The sequence below is a fragment of the Rana temporaria genome, chromosome 2, assembly GCF_905171775.1.
Source record: "Rana temporaria chromosome 2, aRanTem1.1, whole genome shotgun sequence".
NCBI lineage: Eukaryota > Metazoa > Chordata > Amphibia > Anura > Ranidae > Rana > Rana temporaria.
Genome location: NC_053490.1, coordinates 423,560,766 through 423,579,333, shown reverse-complemented (window position 1 = coordinate 423,579,333; position 18,568 = coordinate 423,560,766). Strand labels below are relative to the sequence as shown.

The following is an 18,568-nucleotide window of genomic DNA, read 5'->3' as shown; positions in this document are numbered from 1 at the left end:
AATGGAAAAAGAGAGCTTGAGTGGAGCGTGCTGTTCTAACTATCCAATGTTAGTACAGCGATCTCCCCACTGAGCTATTGTGTTCTGACAGGAGGACTGTCCCCCTGCCGGAACACACACTGGTCAGTGCTCGCAGCCATTGACAGAGAGCGCTGATCGGATGCTGATTAGCAGATGTTTTATGGTCCTGCCCATTTGACAGAAGCTGGATGTTCATCCGACTTCTGTCAGACACAATGTAATCACGCCCCAATGTTGGCCGGCTTCTGTTGAACTGACAGTTATGCGGCCTGTGTTTACGGGGCTTAAGATTGAGAAATGTGAGGATACAGAAGATAGATTTAATAGAAATATATCAGAGAATAGGAGTCTTGCTCCTCCAAGTAAAACAGCCATGTTGTGTATGGGGCATGGATAGAACCAACAGATGAGCCAAATTCTACTTCTGAAACCTTTGTTTTTATCTGCCCACCTCTACTTTCCTGTATCGGCTTAATTTGTCATTCAGTAGATGTACATAATGTTTCTTGCTTCTCATCAGTATGCGAATGATTCTGCTTTTCAGGGAAGCCTCAACTAAGAGCAGCACTACATTCCCAGAGGCCTTGCTGTTCCCTGTAATGCTAGCATTCTACTCTCCTGGGACTTTCCTTGCTCTTACAGCCAGCCTTTAAAAAATCATTGATGGTGTGTGAAGCTGTCATGGTAACTTAAGGCTTCTTTGGTCTCCCCGGAGACATCACATTTAACCTTTCTCTGTCCTTTTGTCAGAGCAGATCGTAATAGGAAATTCAGTATTAAAAAGGGAACTTTTTGATGTGATGAATTTCGGTGTGTAAAAAAAAAAAATGTAGATTTCCCAGGATGCCCATCTTCTGATGCAATAAAAAATAGAGTGTATTAGAAACAATCGCAGCAATAATTAAAGTAGTTCAGGAAAAAAACGTTGCAGGGTATTTTTCTATCAATTTAATGTTTTGTTTTTACTATTTGTTTACAATTGTTATTGGTAATGTCAGTTTGATTTTGATCCTTGTTTTCTATATAAAAATGGAAATTTTTAAATATTTAAAAGCTCAGTTGTGCTTTCACTCCGAACGGACAAGAATTTTTTTAATTAAAGTGTCTCTAAACCCACTAAAAAATGACAAATGCTGTATTATAGAGTTGCACGATTAATCGTGAAGAATCGAAATTGCGATCTTTTTCCCTTTCCCTAACAAGTGCAGAGAGTTCTCACAGCTGGAAAAAACAAAATCCAGGCAGTCTGCCAAGTTTTTTTACAACATGAATAAGTATAAACAAAGTATCTTTTCATTATTTTATCAAAGGAAAGAACTCCGGCGTGTAGATGAAGGAAGCTTAAACATTTAAAGACCAAACCTTTTCTGACATTTGTTGATTACAAGCAAAAAATTATTTTCTGCTAGAAAATTACTTGGTACCCTAGAAAATAAAATGGTGATTGTTGCAATATTTTATGTAGCACCATATTTGCGCAGCGTTTAAAAAAAAAATACACAAATGAATTAAAAAATTTTTTATAAACCGCAAAGTTAGCCCAATTTTTTTTTTGTATAATGTGAAAGAAACGTGAGAGAATTGATCTTTATTAGACGCAAAAAAAAATCGGGATTTAGCCAGAATCGTGCAGCTCTACTGTATTATATACTGCTCATACTCGGTCACTATGAGATTCGTTTTCTGTATTCTGCAAAAAACCTGGTTAATCCTGGTGTTCTCCACCGTTTTTGTTCATGTCCCCAATACAGCTAGGGATTTGGCCGCTGTGGTGGCAACTCTGCACATGCTTTGTTTTCAGTGAGTTTCTATGCTGAGCATTTCCTCCCTATCACATCTGAGCAGCCCATGCGACTATAGTCACATGTGGGTGTATACACAGTAGTAAATCACAGCCCTCCCTTCTCAATGCCCACTAACCAGCTAAACACAATGGGGGGAGGATATACATTTACATTATTAGTGGCTTAGACTTCTTATTCTAAAACACAGGCTTGAGGGGCGTTACACCTCTGACTGGCAGCAATCCGTCCATACCATGTTATTTTAACAAAATATTAAGTATTTGATTTCAAATATATATTTGTATGCCAATTTAACCGCTTAATCGCATACCTGTATGTGATTCCTGTGATTGGCTCTGCGGCATGAGTGCTGCCGGAGCCTCGCTGCGATTGAACACAGTTTGTAGTTGTTTTCTTGGGTCTTAGAGTCTACAGAGCTTGAGTGTGTCAAGCGGTACAAATTATAAAGTTGTTCCTCACTAAAATTAGACTGAAGGTCTCTTTCCCATTCTTTAATAAAAGGGGGGTGGGGCCAGGCGTCGCCTCTTCCAGCAGTTTATATAGTGCTGAAATCATACGGGGCAGAGGGTCATCAGAAGCCCACATACTTTCAAAGTCTGTTAAGGTGGTCCTGATCCGTGCTCGTTTGTGGCATTTTATGACAAGTCTCCAATTGGCGGTGTCTCCAAGTCAAAAGGGAAACTACCATATTTTCCCCTCAAGACTTCCAGTGATGCTAGAGTGCCCCCCCTCCACAAATCTTGCTAGGCTAACAGTTCCTTCTCTCACCCAAGTCCCCAGGGAGGTTTTCATCTCACCGGGAGCGAACCACGGGTGCCAACGGTGACGTACTAGGCGCCAGGGCCAATCAATCATTCATTCTGTCCCACAGCGCCAGGGAGTGTACTGTCGTTGGACACCCAATCGGAAAGCCCCCTGTCCTCCGAGGGGACCCAAGGTGCATAGGACAAGTCCCGCCCCGCCATCGTCTTCTCAAGGGGAACCCAAAGCTTAAAAGTTGTGTGAAATTTACAATTCGAAATACGTTGTAACGCTATCGCTTGATAATAATGGAATATGTTAGGAATACCCAGTCCCCCCCTTAACCTGGATCTCTGTAGTGTTGCCATGGCGAGTCAGGGTTTATTGCCTCCCCAGACAAATTTTAATTAAAAGGCTGCAAAGGGCTGCACAGAAACTTTTAGGCAGGCGTATTGGTAGCAATTGCAGGAGAAAAAGGATACGGGCCAATACTGTCATTTTCAGGATGTTCGTCCTGCACACCCACGTGAATAGGGCCTTCTCCCACGCCTGAAGGTCTTCCGTGATTGTTTTCAAAGGGGGGACATAATTGTGTGCATATAGAGTCAAGACGACTTGTGAGCTGGACACCTAAATATTTTATTGAGGAGGTAGACCACGTAAAAGGGAAAGAGTCCCTCAGAGATGTCGCTAAGGTTTGAGGGACCGTAAATTGGAAGTATCTCCGATTTCGTGTAATTTATCCGAAAATTTGAGACCTCTCCATGCATAGCCAGTGCCTTCACCAGGTTCGGCAAAGATAAGGGGGTCAACAACATGGAATAGAATGTCATCTGCGTAGGCAGAAAGTTTGTGTTCTAGGGAGCCCGCAAGCACCCCCCTGATGCTCTGATTCGCCCTGACCCTCTGCAGCAATGTTTCCAAGACCAGAGCAAACAGAAGGGACGAAAGCGGACAACCCTGCCTCGTGCCATTCGGGATAGAGAACGCTGTGGAGAGGCCCCCATTCACCTTCACCTGGGCTGTAGGAGACTCATAGAGCGTGGAGATCCAACGCAGCATGTGTGGACCCAAGCCGGTTCCCCGAAGCACAGCGTCGATGAAGTTCCAGTCCACGTGATCGAATGCCTTCTCAGCGTCAGTAGACAAAATCAGGTAGGGAGGCATCCGATCGCGTGTGTGCGCCCAGAGAATGAGCTGAATGGCCCTATTTGAATTGTCCCTTGCATCCCGTCCTGCTACAAAACCGGTTTGGCCTGCATGGATTAAGTCCAGAAGGAGATACTTTAAGCGGTTAGCGAGGATTTTAGAAAAGGTCTTAAGGTCAGTATTTAAGAGGGAAATGGGGCGATAACTCTGCGGTTGAGTAGGGTCTTTACCCTCTTTGAGCAACACAGTGATATGGGCCAACGAAAACTCATGAGGGAGGTGTCCAGTGGTTGCTAGCGAGTTAAGGAGGGCGCAAAAGGGAACCTACACCTTATCAATATTTTTTTTAGATAATATGCCCTGGTGAAGCCGTCAGGACCGGGGCTTTTGCCAGAGGGCAGGGATTTGATGGTGGCCAAAAGTTCAACCGAAGTAATGGGGCGTTCCAGGTCTGTTGCCTGCTCTGGGGACATGGTGGGGAGCCCAATTGAGGATAGGTAGGTGGTTATTCGGGCCTGCTTAAGAGTTACATCTCCCGGAGAGGAGGCGGAGTCCAGAACATACAAGGCCGTGTAATAGTCGCAAAACATGGATGCAATTTTTGAAGTGTGCTGAGCGGGCTCTCCCGTGGGCGAATGTAGCTTATGCACATGTGCCAAGAGTCTCTTTTTACGGAGAGCGTGTGCCAATAGCCTGCCGCACTTATTGCCATGCTCATAAGTATGGGCCAAATAACGAAGCTTACAGTTAATTTCACGGTCCAGTAATTTTGAGAAAAGCTGACGGAGTTCGGCGAAGCTCATCAGGGTCAGCTGTGCGCTTATGCCGAAGCTCAGCACTTTGTAACGCTTGTAGGACTCTCTGGAAATCCGCCTGCCTCTCCTTAAGCCTGTCTCCCATGGCGATAAACGCACCATGAACCACAGCCTTGTGGCCCTCCCAAAGGATGCCATCACTTACCTCCCCATTGGCGTTTTCGGCAAAGTAGTGCGTCAGTCTCTTGTATCCCTGCCACTACCCCCAAGTCATCCAGTAAATTTTCATTCAGTTTCCAGGACCTCGCCTTAGCAAGAGCGTGTGTTAGCGAAAGGGTAAGAGTCACCGGGCCATGGTCTGAGATGGTAATTTGTTCAATAGTCGCCCCCAGTAGTAAGTCAAGGGCGTCCTGATCTCCTAGCAGCAGGTCAATCCTAGTATACACTTTATGCACACTGGAAAAAAAACTATAATCCTTCTCAGCATGTAATGCTCTCCAGCAGTCTACCAATATATGTCCCTGAAGGGTCTTTTTAAAATGCCTCAAAAAGGCGTAGGAATGGGAAGATTTGTTTTCTGAAGTGTCCATCAGTGGGTCAGGGCTGATATTGAAGTCTCCGCCTAAGATCAGTCTACCCTCCCGGAAATCTGCTAACTGAGCGAGGACCTGGTCAATGAATGTGAGCTGTTGCGTGTTGGGAGCGTACAATGTGGCAAAGGTTTATCTTTTCCCAATAATGGTACCCTTCAAGAATACATAGAGTCCCTGAGGGTCCATCCTGTGGTCAGAGGGCTGAAACTGGCAGTGTTTGTGTACTGCGATAGCCGTACCCCTGGATTTAGGCTTTGGGGAATTGCGAAGGTACCATTGCGGAAATAAGTGGGTGGGCAGTTTCGGAAGTGAGATGTCGAAAAAATTAGTCTCCTGAAGGAAGATCACCTGGGCCCCCAGTCTCTTCAATTCTCTAACCAACGCCTATTCCGCTTATTGGGGGAGCACAACCCAAGTACATTGTAAGACACTACCTTTATCGTAGCCATGGTGCAATGGGGAGAGTCGCCCAGACGCCCGTCTCCAGTCTGAGTGCCGTCGAGAGCTGATCTGCCTTCTAAACAAGGGGGAAGAAGAGAAAGAGGAGAGAGACGGAGAGAAAGAGGAAAAGAGAGGGGAATAAAAAACAAACCTCAACAGAACATACAATACACGTTGTGGGTCTACAGAAGCCCGGAGGGCCATAGGTGGTGGAACCATTTTCTGTTTGCCCAGCTCATGTAACCCCCCCGCAAGGGGGAGCCGCATAAGCGAGGCAAAGTGCCCATATCCGGGCTAACACCCAATACGGGTAGACCTATGAGGGGGTCGAGTTCAGACATGAGAAGCCAGGAAGGTCCTGCTCCCCACAAAAAAAAAGGCGGTAGATGTCTGGGGATTCAGCCTGCCAGTGGGACCCTGGATATACTAGGTCGACAGGCATAGTTCAAAAACAAAAAGGACGAGGTCCAGCAACAGACGAGCAGTTTATTTGCCCTTGTCCGCAGGCGGCAATGAGCGATCAGGGGAGAAAAATAAGAGTAAAATAAGAAAACACATGACAGAAGGGCTCTGAAAAAAGGGGCGTGTTGCATGGTCATCACACTGTCATGGCCGAAGCCACCATAATCGGACCACGAGCGGAACCAGAGGCTGTCCGCGGTCTGTCCCTGAAAAAGTTAAGATCTTAGGAGATCTTCAGTCCCCAGCCGGGGGCCCTTGCCTCACCACAGCAGAGGATGAGCGTTTGCGATTCCGAGATTTCCGTTGCGACTGAACCTGCATCCTTGGTTGGAGCGCTTGCAGCCTTGGAATATCTGTAGACCGTCTCCAGTCCAGAAGGTCAACAGGATCCAGCTTCAATTACGACAAAAATCGAGAGGTCATCTTTGTGCATAAGATGGCAGTTTTGCCGTCTCTATCATCATGGAGACAGAAGGGGAACCCCTACCTATAGGTGATGCCCGCCGAGAGTAGCGATTCCAGCAGGAGAGACAACGCCCTGCGCTGCATCAGGGTGCGGCGTGACAAGTCCTGGTAAAAGAACAAGCGGGCTCCATCAAAGTAAAAAAATGGGCGTTTTGCGCATAAGCTGCATAATTTGACCTTTGACCGTATAGCGATGGAGTTTGCAAATTATGTCACGCGGGTTGTCTGCGTCTTGTGATGGGGGTTTGAGAGCCCGATGTGCTCTATCAATCTCCACATTCTCATTAGGGGGAGGCCCAATAGCTCCTTGAATATACCTTGCAGTGTGGGGACAATATCTTTTGGCCCCTGTTGCTTCTGGTAACCCCCGTATGTGTATATTGGACCTGTGGCTGCGGGTCTTATAATCAAGTTGTGAGATTAGAGCCTATATGTGGTGGTCCTGAGCTGTACACTTGTCTCTAAGCTGGGTTATAACAGGCAGGGCCTCCTCCACAGTCTGCTCCAGAGTCTCTAACCTATTGCCAAGGTGAGTAGTGTCAGTTTTAAGCTGCTTTATATCCTGCTTGAAGGTCTTTTCCACTCTCATGGCAAAGCGATCAAAGTCCTCCCTAGTAGGCAGAGATAAGATGTGTTGCCTCAGATCCCTGTTCCCCACTAGTTCAGACATGTCCGAGCCTCTGGAAACCGAAGAGCCTGGGGATTCAGGAGGGGTAGCACCTCTTACCAGTGACGGTGTCTGGATGGGGGACCAGCCGTGCTGCGGCTGTGCGGGGGACCCTCGGGGCTGCGGCTGTGCGGGGGACCCTCCCGGGGCTGCGGCTGTGCGGGGGACCCTCCCGGGGCTGCGGCTGTGAGGGGGACCCTCCCGGGGCTGCGGCTGTGCGGGGGACCCTCCCGGGGCTGCGGCTGTGCGGGGGACCCTCCCGGGGCTGCGGCTGTGCGGGGGACCCTCCCGGGGCTGCGGCTGTGCGGGGGACCCTCCCGGGGCTGCAGCTGTGCGGGGGACCCTCCGGGGCTGCGGCTGTGTTGGAGGCTTTGCAGAGGCCTTCACTGCAGCGTCCATCCCCCTGCCTTTCCCGGCTACCATTTTGGATGCTCCGCCGCCGGAATACGAGCCTATGGTGCCGTTGCTGAGGTGTGCTGGGGCTCTATTTCTGGAGGAAGCCCTCCGGTATACGGACATTCTGTTCTGCGCCGTGTGGAAGGGGAGAATCCGACGGGAACAAGCTAATTAAGCAGCAATGTGTGAGGAGCTCTGGTGGTGTGCTTCCTCACTTGGCCATGTCTTAGCCACGCCCCTACTGCTCATTTCTTCGTCCATTTTTTGGAACCTTGTTCCAGTCCAAAAGTGATCCCTGTATTAAGCCTTTGGTGATATCCCGTGTATTGGTGAAATTTTGACAAAAATGGACAAAATGGAGGAACTAATCCATATAGCATGGGACTCCCCATCTAAATTTTTAAGAATTTGGGCCTGTTGGACCCACTTCTGTTCTACAGAGAGATATGCTACCTTGATGGGACTAAACCACCCCAAGCCCTCTGATAGTTAACAGGCTACCCCCATTGATGCTTGTAAGGAGATTTCTCTTCTGATCTGACGCAAAGAACCTCCAGCCCTTACTCAAGGGTCAAGCCTGGGAGGGACCTCCCTTTTTTAATGGAGACCACTCATGAATAGCTCCTAATACTGGCCTTTACCCATACACTGCCCCTTATGGAGACCGAGGAGGCGAGACCCTCGATTTCCCTTCCTTTTGCCCCCCCCCCCCCATCATTTTCTCCCTTTGTTGTCCTCCCCTCGTCCATGCTACACTGCTTTACATACACATCTCCACATATACATTAGCCCAGGTGGTTGGCCGTCAACCTTGCATCCGACACCAAATATCTGATTATATACACAAGCCCACTCAGGCTGATTTTAGACAGAGAAGTGAGTGATACCTTTACAACATGCTTCGCACCTCATAGGCCGAGGGTTCGGTTGAATTTTTAGTTTGAATGCAAACACAGACCCCTGTTGAATGTTGGAACTAATGGTTCTTCTACCTGGTTCACTATGCTTTAATGACTAATGCTACACTCATTCTGTATACATTATTGATGTTTATTCACCACCTGCTTGTTTGAAACTGTGTATTATGATTTCTTACAATAAAACTTATTTGGGAAAAATAATAAAATAAGTTACTGTATATATACTCGAGTATAAGCCGACCCGAATATAAGCCAAGGCACCTAATTTTACCACAAAAAAACGTATTGACTCGAGTATAAGCCTAGAATGTCCATCTGCATGCCTCACTGTGCCCATGCCTTACTGTGCCCATGACTGACGTTTAACATGGGCGTCTATGGAAGGGGTGCCCAGCTTTGATAAATCAGTGCTTCCCAGCTGTAGGTCCCCCAGACAACAAACTTTGCACACTTGTAGAGAAGAAATGGAGCTACATGTGTGCCAAGAACCGGGTCCAGGAAACCTACGACCAGCTGGTACCGGGTCCCCAAAGTCACTGGAGAAATGACCGTTTACAGTGGGGATCGAAAATTTGGGCACCCCAGGTAAAAATTTGTATTAATGTGCATAACGAAGCCAAGGAAAGATGGAAAAATCTCCAAGGCATCAAATTACAGATTAGACATTCTTATATGTCAAAAGTTAGATTTTATTTCCATCATTTACACTTTCAAAATTGCAGAAAACAAAAAATGGCGTCTGCAAAAGTTTGGGCACCCTGTAGAATTTATAGCATGCACTGCCACTTTTTATAAAGCTGAGACCTGCCAGTGTCATGGATTGTTCTCAATCATCGTCTGGGAAGACCAGGTGATTGTCAATCTCAAAGGTTTTAAATGCCCAGACTCATCTGACCTTGCCCCAACAATCAGAACCATGGGTTCTTCTAAGCAGTTGTCTAGAAAACTGAAAAAAGTTGACGCACACAAAGCTAGAAAAGGCTATAAGAAGATGGCAAAACGTTTTCAGATGTCAATATCTTCTGTTCGGAATGTAATTAAGAAATGGCAGTCATCAGGAACAGTGGAAGTTAAAGCAAGATCTGGAAGACCAAGAAAAATATCAGACAGAACAGCTCGCAGGACTGTGAGAAAAGCAATTCATAACCCACGTTTGACTGCACGATACCTCCAGAAAGATCTGGCAGACACTGGAGTTGTGGTACACTATTCCACTATAAAGAGATACTTGTACAAATATGGTCTACATGGAAGAGTCATCATAAGAAAACCTCTTCTACGTCCTCACCACAAAAATCAGCGTTTGAACTTTGCAAATGAACATATAGACAAGACTGATGCATTTTGGAAACAAGTTCTGTGGACCGATGAGGTTAAAATAGAACTTTTTGGCCGGAATGAGCAAAGGTACGTTTGGAGAAAGGGCACAGAATTTAATGAAAAGAACCTCTGCCCAACTGTTAAGCATGGGGGTGGATCAATCATGCTTTGGGGTTGTATTGCAGCCAGTGACACAGGGAACATTTCACGAGTAGAAGGAAAAATGGATTCAATAAAATTTCAGCAAATTTTGGATGGTAACTTGATGCCATCTGTGAAAAAGCTGAAGTTAAAGAGAGGATGGCTTCTACAAATGGATAATGATCCTAAACACACCGCAAAATCCATGGGGGATTACATCAAGAGGCGTAAACTGAAGGTTTTGCCATGGCCTTCACAATCTCCTGACCTCAACATAATTGAAAATATATGGATAGACCTTAAAAGAGCAGTGCGTGACACAGCCCAGAAATCTCAAAGAACTGGAAGACTTTTGTAAGGAAGAATGGGAAAAGATACCTCAAACAAGAATTGAAAGACTCTTGGCTGGCTACAAAAAACGCTTACAAGCTGTGATATTTGCCAAAGGGGGCAGTACAAGATATTTACTCTGCAGGGTGCCCAAACGTTTGCAGACGCCATTTTTTTTTGTTTTCTGTCATTTTGAAAGTGTAAATGATGGAAATAAAATCTAACTTTTTTGACATATTATAAGAACGTCTATTGATTGAGAAAAAAAAAAAAAAAAAGAATGTCTAATCTGTAATTTGATGCTTTTTTGGAGATTTTTCCATCTTTCCTTGGCTTCAATATGCACATTAATACAAATTTTTACCTGGGGTGCCCAAACATTCGATCCCCAGTGTAACATGGGAATCTATGGAAGGGGTGCCCAGCTTTGAAACATCGGCGCTCCCCGGCCACAGGTTCCCTGTACAACAAACTTTGTACACTTGTAGAGGAAGAGTGGGGCTACATGTGTGCCAAGTGGCATCCAGGGGACCTCCGGCCGGTACCGGGTCCCCAAATCCAGGAGATCAGATGCAAAAAGGTGACAAGTATAAGCCGAGGGGGCATTTTCAGCACAAAAAAAAATTGCTGAAAAACTTGGCTTATACTCGAGTATATATGGTACCATTCCTTTTTTTAATCTGCAGCACTGTAATTTTTTGTAAAATGCAATATGGCTACCTGGAGGCGTTCTGTACAAAAATTATGTACAGAAGCCCCCCCCCCCCCCCAAAAAAAAAATGTAATTTCCTGCTTGCGTGATTGACTTACTGATTTGCACCAAGTCTGCATCAAATTTTAGGTGTTCTCTGAAACAAAAATATATTTTTTTGTGAGATGCGCCCATATAGCCAATCGCTTCTAAAGGGCACTGCAAATTAGAACACTGCAAGGGCGTCAGCTGATTGATAATAAAAAAGGTCTCATTCAGATTAAGTTTTTTTTTTTTTTTTTCACATTATAAAGGTGTTTGTTTGTTTTTTTTTTTTTTTTTTGTTTTTTATGTGACCGCAAAATGATCAAACCTGTGAAAACTCCTCCTAAAGTGACACTTCTAGCTGTGACACAGGATTATTCCTTGCACCGCCTTCAGGTCCAACAATGCAATTTAGAGGTATTGCATGACCATGGTTGGGTCATTTATTTTGCTGTGTAACATATACATTGAATTTTAGTGTAGCGCATTGGCATGATCTATATTCTGTTGGTACTTGAGGGTTTAATAATTCTTTGCTGTACAGTCTAATTCTGCACAACTGAAAGTGCAGGTTAGTGTGACAATCCTATGCTATGTAGCAGCCTGTGTGTGGCTGCAATGAGTTAATGCTGTAAAGTATCCTTCGTCAGATTGTGAAGATCATTGGCTGTAATACCATAGGGAGCAGATGCTAAAGCCAGTGATGCAACTTATATTATTTACTTCCTACAGCCCCTCTAGTGACAGCCAGTGACGATGAACAAAAGTAGCCACCCCCTCCCTTTTTTTTCTCTTTCTTCTGCTGGGTATGAGCTTATTCCCTTCAGATTTTAGACTGTAAGTCATACATCGGCAGCACTTGTCACCTTCAAGGCACTTAGAATCCTTGCTTGAATATACAGCTAGATACAGAGACTACCAAAGCAACTTTATTTAATTTAATTTTTTTTCTGTATCCTTTTCAGGAGCGTTTTGAGGCTATGATGCGTCGGTCCCAAGAACGTAACCAGCAGCTGGAACAGAAGCAAAAGAGATGGTCCTGGGGTGGTGCCCTGGTAGCTGGATCTGGAAAAGATGGTGAGTGCTTCCAACCTGCATTGCAGTTAATGTAATTCCACATGCAAAAGGATACAGTTGTATAGATTGTGTTGGGGTGACCTATATCCTCTTATTTGTATTGGACTGGTATTTTAGTTGGCTAGTATATTCCTCTATTTTGTCCTAAAATGTAGTCATACAGAGATATTTTTCACTACTGTTTTGTGCTGATTAGTACTCCCTGTATATTTGCAATCCTTGTAAGAATGGTCATTAAGGAGTTAAATCCTTACAGCAGAGGCATTGATTCTCCATTGAAAGGCGTGCCTTGCAGTTGATGGGTTAAACTCTTGTGACTCTGCAAAAAAAGATAGAGGTGATGTAATGGAATCGCGGTGCATGATCCCTTTGATGTGAACGTTGTTGATTAAATTATGTAAATTAACTAAATTGTGTCTAGGCTACTCCTTTATAAGCTCCCTTTGTATTACTTTTTAAAAGCTGGGGGTTCATTATGTTATCACTGGGCATTGTATATCTAATTGTTATTACATTTATAACCTTTTATCTGCATATATAGCACAATGTATTTATTTTTTAATGCAAAATCACGTATTCTTTCCCATTCTTGTCTTGCTCTGGTTTTGTGCCGTGCAGGTGACTCAGAAACCCCCCCACCCCCTGTGCTAGATTTAACTGACACAGAGCCTGTGACCTCTGCTGCCGCTGATGAGTCTTCCAATGGTATTATATGAGAACCCCAGAACCACTGTGTGTCTAAGTGTTTTATCACATCAACTTCATCATCAGCCCAGCTGTCTACCCTAAACAGTGTATAACCTAGTGTCCACACAAGTGTACTGTGTGCCCCATTGTACATTACTGTTTCAAATGGATCCAGAACATCATGCATGACATTGCTGTCCTGTGATGCATCCCATATCATGCTGGCCATCACCAACATGTGCTTTTATGATTCCATTGCTTATGAAAAAAAAAAACAATCATTGAAAACATGGCTTGTGACATTGGTGACTTCATAGTTTTGACTTCACATTTATGGCTGTAGTATCTAAAGTATATTGTTATGGTTATGTATCTGAAATTAATTATAGTTGGCAACTAGACATTACCTTTGAGAAAGTGTGCTGAAACATAGTCAGAATATTCTGTTATCTGGAAAAAGCCAAACTCTGCAACAGGTGCGATCACTGTATATACATTCATGTCCCTTGACAGGTGTAGCTCTCTGACAAAAGCATTATGGCAACAGGTTAGGACAGCCATTCTTGATCAGGGTTCCTCCTCCAGAGGTTGCGAAGAGTTCCTTGAGCTGTGGCTGATTGCATGCCCAGTTGATGGTGCCTGCATAATTCTGTGTCCAATGCCACTTGCCAGAGCCATCAGCATGACACCAGTGATCTTTTTAGATGTGTGTAAGGGTGACATTCTGACAGCCACTGTAAGGGGGGCATTCTTCCCCCCCTGACCACCACTGTAAGGGGGGCATCCTTACCCTGTCATTCTCCCCCCCCCCCTGGCCCCCACTGTAAGGGGGAGCATTCTTCCCCCTGGCCCCAGCTCCAAAGTTTGAGAAGAGTTCCTTGAGCTGTGGCTGATTGCCTGCCCAGTTGATGGTGCCTGCATAATTCTGTGTCCAATGCCACTTGCCAGAGCCATCAGCATGACACAATTGATCTTTTTAGATGTGTGTAAGGGTGACATTCTGACAGCCACTGTAAGGGGGGGGGGGCAATCTTCCCCCTGACCACCACTGTAAGAGGGGGGGGGCAATCTTCCCCCTGACCACCACTGTAAGGGGGGGGCAATCTTCCCCCTGACCACCACTGTAAGGGGGGGGCAATCTTCCCCCTGACCACCACTGTAAGGGGGGGGCATTCTTCCCCCTGACCACCACTGTAAGTGGGGGGCATTCTTCCCTCTGACCACCACTGTAAGGGGGGGGCATTCTTCCCCCTGACCCCCACTGTAAGGAGGGGGCATTCTTCCCCCCTGACCACTGCTGTAAGGCAAGCATACCCCTAACCGACCACCATTGTAAAGGGGGCATTCTTTTCAGGCCATCGCTTTAATAAGGCATTCTTCCCACTGACCCCTGATAAATTGTATCAGGGGTTTCCTGAGACCTGAACATTATTTCAAGGGTTCCTTTGAGATTATAAAGGTTCAAAAAGGCCAGGTTTAGATGAAGTTTAGGTTGTATCAATCGGAGGGTTTTAGTTTAGTTTTATTTTTTTAATACTTAGTAAGGCCTCATGCACACTGGGTGTTTTTACAGCTGCTGTTTTTGGCTTCAGACATTTTTTTTTTCTGCAGCCAGTAAACTCCCCAGCATGCTATCCTATGTGTCCATGTACACATAGGCGCTTGTTTGTGTTTTTTTGGCAGGTGTGTTTTCTGGCTGGAAATAAAACCCAGTGGATTTGTAGAGGAGTTTTTTTAGCTGTAAAAACGCTTGAACTCTCAAAAACACTGAAGAACACGGCTATTCAGTGTTTTATTAGCTTTTTTGACCCATAAGCTTATGTTGGAGTATAGTTTTGCTAAAAAACGCTAATGCAAAAATGCTGCAAAACTCACATTCTTAACGGGGCATTCTACAGCTTAATCTACTACCATTTTTGTAACGTCCAGTGTGCATAAGGCCTTAAGCCATCATTATGATGCTACATGGAGGAACAAATCAACTTTTGAGTGAAGGAACGTTTAGGCCGAATCTCCTTTTCTGGTCATTGGGAATTTTTGGTGATCTCTTCGCACATTATATCATTCAGTGGTGCCTAATATTTTTTAAATGAGACATCAGTTCTCATTTCTCTTAAGAGTCCTCAGAAAGAGGTTCTTCCCTATAGACCCCCAGAAGTTACTTTTATAGGACTGTATGGGAGTCCTGAGCCACAACTTATAGGGCAATTTAGGCCTATCAGATATTACTTACCTAGGACTATATTTGAAGTGGAATTCCAGTCAAATTCTAACTAAGCCTAAATCTACTTCCACCCCCTTCTATGACTAGTTACTCTGTAAAAGAAAAGATGCCTATTCTTGCCTATTCTGGTGCGGTCACGTGATCGCCTCCCAGCATCGGCTTTAGGGCAGAGGAGAGGCAGGGATAAACTATAGAGGCCTTACTTGTTTTAGTGAGTGAATCCTAGATTGCCTTGACACAAATATTTAGCAGTGTATACAGTATGTATTTGTGTATTTCAGTGCATTAATCTGAGTCTCTGCTGTAGGTTTAATTAATTTTCCCTGTCAGAATTTCCTGCCTAGTCATAATCCCTTCTTCCATCCCCCATGACTTTATCTGTTGAATAATGTAAAACACGCCATATTATGTCGGTGGCACACAATCCAGCAATCCGTTTACAGATATGTTGTCAAACTACGATACGAAAAAGGAAAAAAATCTCCCTCTGAGGTTTTAGAGCAATTAATGCATACTGTGGTATGATGGTTTTTGCTTAGACTGCAGAGATTACCTCCATTTTTTTTTCTATTCTCTGCCATGACGTTGTTGAGGTTTAAATTCTGCACAGCAATATAGGCCTATTATTTAGATTAATATTATGAGAGACTTAATCTGTGTCGGCCAAAATAATCCTATTCTATTTGTTTTACCACCGGTGAGTGTTGCAGCACTATATATAGAGAACAAATCAAGCCCAAGAAGATACTTTTGGTTTTACGGACCCTGGTACAGTGATGACATTGTGGCTGCAGCATTATTATTATTATTATTAGACCTTTACATGCACTGACAATTAGCACAGCACTTAACATACTGTATATACATACTTGGTCCAATTTAGAGAGGAGCTAGTTGACCTACCAACATGTCTTTGGATTGTGGGAGGAAACCGGAGTACCCGGAGGATAATGACATGATCATGGGTGCAGCCGGATGACATAATTGCATACAGCATGTGCATTTGGAGCCTCTAATTTTTTTTCAGTGTAGCCTTAATGACTTTGCTACTGCGACCATGGTACTGGTTGTACCATGAAAATGCTGCTATCTCGTCTTAAGCTGGCCAACAACATTTAATTAGATTTTTTTTTCTTTCATTCTAGCTGGCTGAATGAAAAAGAAAATAAGATTCCTTCATTCAGTCAACCAAAGGTGGATGGAGGAATTCCCCCTCTGGGACATTGCATTTTGATAGCAGTGCCCACCCCTGTCCGAATATGCCAATCGAGGGAAAAAAAAATTCCAACATGTCCCTTCGACACAATTTGATCAAATGAGTATATTGTGATTTGGTTTTCCATATTTCTGCTCATCAATTGGCCTATTATGTGCCTTATTGCTTATTGCTTTGCACTACTTGGCAAACCATACAATTCTCCTATGCTCAGTTATGCAGCAAGCATCCATCTGCAGGTTGGCTGAACAACACCATGGAGGCGGCCATCATGTTGGCTTATCTAATCTTCATGAGCATCCAGTCTGTCAGTTTACACAGAGGCATTTTGTATCTTTTGTGCCGCTGTCGTCTTTTTAATGCTTTTAGGTAAACTGAAGTGCTGCATTCTTATCAGTATAGCTCCTCATGTGATTCGGCAATGAATTGCAATATACAAATCCACAAAACTTGTGTAACCTATATGGGCGCCTCCTACTGGTTAGAACAATGATTTAATATAATGTTTGGGATCTCCAAACTTCAACTCACAGGCCACATTGGCCTGCTATAATATTTAATCCGGCCCACAGCTAGGATCAGTGGCATGTCCTCAATGGTGCAAATATACAAGAACCTCAATGGTGCACAGATTGAACATTCAGGTCAGCAGAGGCTGTCTAGGGTCTGCCTAAGTGGTCCTCCATTCCCATCCGTTTTTTAGGACCATCGGTGTCCTAGCAGCCAATGACATGCTTGCCCCAGCACTCACTGGAGGGTTGAAATTTCTTTGTCAAGACCTGCCCTGCCTCCCACCCTGTTGCTACAGCCACACTGTAAGCATTTTTTCTGTAAGGGGGTCTCTGTTGTGATCCATGATGTAAGGGGAACTGTGATGGGGATCCTGGTGTAAGAGGGGACTCTGGTGGAGACACTAATCGAGACCCTGATTTAAGGGGGGACTCTGACTGGGACCCTGATGTAAGGGGGGTGGTGACTCTGGGACCCTAATAAAAAGGGGCTCATTGTTTTTTTGTTTTTTGTTTTTTTTATACCCACAAATATTTGTAGAATATATTAAGTGGCCCTTGTAATGAAAGGTTTGGAGACCCCTGGCTTAGATGATATGTCTTCTATAACACTTTATATATCGGCAGTTGGCTTCTGCAGCAAGACTGCTACATGGTTATATAATTAAACTTACAAAGTTCTCTGTGGCATTGCTGCTCAGTAACTCTTAACAGGAATGTAATATTGGCTGTTTAAAAGGAGTGTTTGCATTACATGAGTAATCTCTTATGTCTGATACATCTCTCTGCAGCCTGTGACAAAATGTCATCATCTACTATGAGTCTGCAAAGGCCAGTTGACTCGCCAATCAGTAAGAGGCTCTCCGCTTCCACCGCAGCAATCACACATTCCCCTGACCGAGGCAAGTGTACCTACCAGCTCTCCCCCTGCCTATCCATCTGCTTGTTTCTTTTCCATATTTCCCCAGCTTTCTCAACTGTCATGCCTGTATTGCTTCTGGATTCCTTATCCTTCTCCAAAAGCTGTCAATTAAAGTTCTGGTGTGCTGCTGTTTTTTCTGAGACACGTAAGCAGTGCAAACATCAGCGAAAAAGTGCAGGCTGCATTAACCCATAGGAGCCAAGCTGTTCAAGTTAAAATGAAGGATACAATCTGATTGGTTGCTTTGGGTCAATGCCCTATGACTTATTACTGTAAATAAGCTAGGAAAAGGTAATTCGGTAATTGCAAAAGTCTGAAGATACTGTACATCGGAGATATGCAATTAGCGGACCTCCAGCTGTTGCAGAACTACGATTTCCATGAGGCATAGCAAGACTCTGACAGCCAAAAGCATGACGCCCAGAGGCAGAGGCATGATGGGACTTGTAGTTTTGCAACAGCTGGAGGTCCGCTAATTGCATATCCCTGCTGTACATCCTATAATCCCAAAAAGTTATGTGTTGGCTTGTTTTTTATTTATTAATTTTTTTGTGCTTTTCTGGTTTGAATGTTATTTATGTTTTATTAAATGTGTGTCTTCCACACATGGTATTCTATTATGCCATGCATCTGTAGATAAAAAAACACTTTTGATTCATCAAAAAAAAAAAAAGAATTTTTTTTATCAAACATCAGGATTTTTAATTTGCAGAACATTATTGAAAATGATCGAAGTTTTTTTCAAAGAGTCAATAAAAACTAGAGAAATTGTACAGGAAAATTTTATATTTACTGTCCATCAGGTGTTGTAGTGTTCATGATGTCTCTAGATACATTCCAATGTTGGATGCAATCTAACTGATTACATGCGATGATCTCTGCCTGACATTTTAATGAAATCAACATTGGAGTGCCGTAAACTGTATTTTTTTTTCCTCAGTAATGAGCTGGATGTGTTAATACTTAAAGCTGAGTTCCACTGAAAAAAATA

At 44.2% G+C, this 18,568-nt stretch overlaps 1 protein-coding gene across 12 annotated transcripts in view; it reads left to right on the top strand.

Moving 5' to 3' along the window:
* MAP7D2 (MAP7 domain containing 2) overlaps positions 1-18,568 on the top strand; it is a 167,357-nt gene that overhangs the window by 100,851 nt on the left and 47,938 nt on the right. For 6 of the 12 annotated variants that reach the window (XM_040338229.1, XM_040338230.1, XM_040338232.1 and 3 more), the window contains exons 4-6: positions 11,908-12,019; positions 12,638-12,724; positions 17,447-17,557. In XM_040338229.1, the coding sequence (XP_040194163.1) occupies positions 11,908-12,019; positions 12,638-12,724; positions 17,447-17,557 (310 nt within the window). Of the gene's footprint in view, positions 1-11,602; positions 11,780-11,907; positions 12,020-12,637; positions 12,725-17,446; positions 17,558-18,568 lie in introns of those variants that run through there. The other 6 variants (XM_040338237.1, XM_040338236.1, XM_040338231.1 and 3 more) reach the window with 4 other exon arrangements.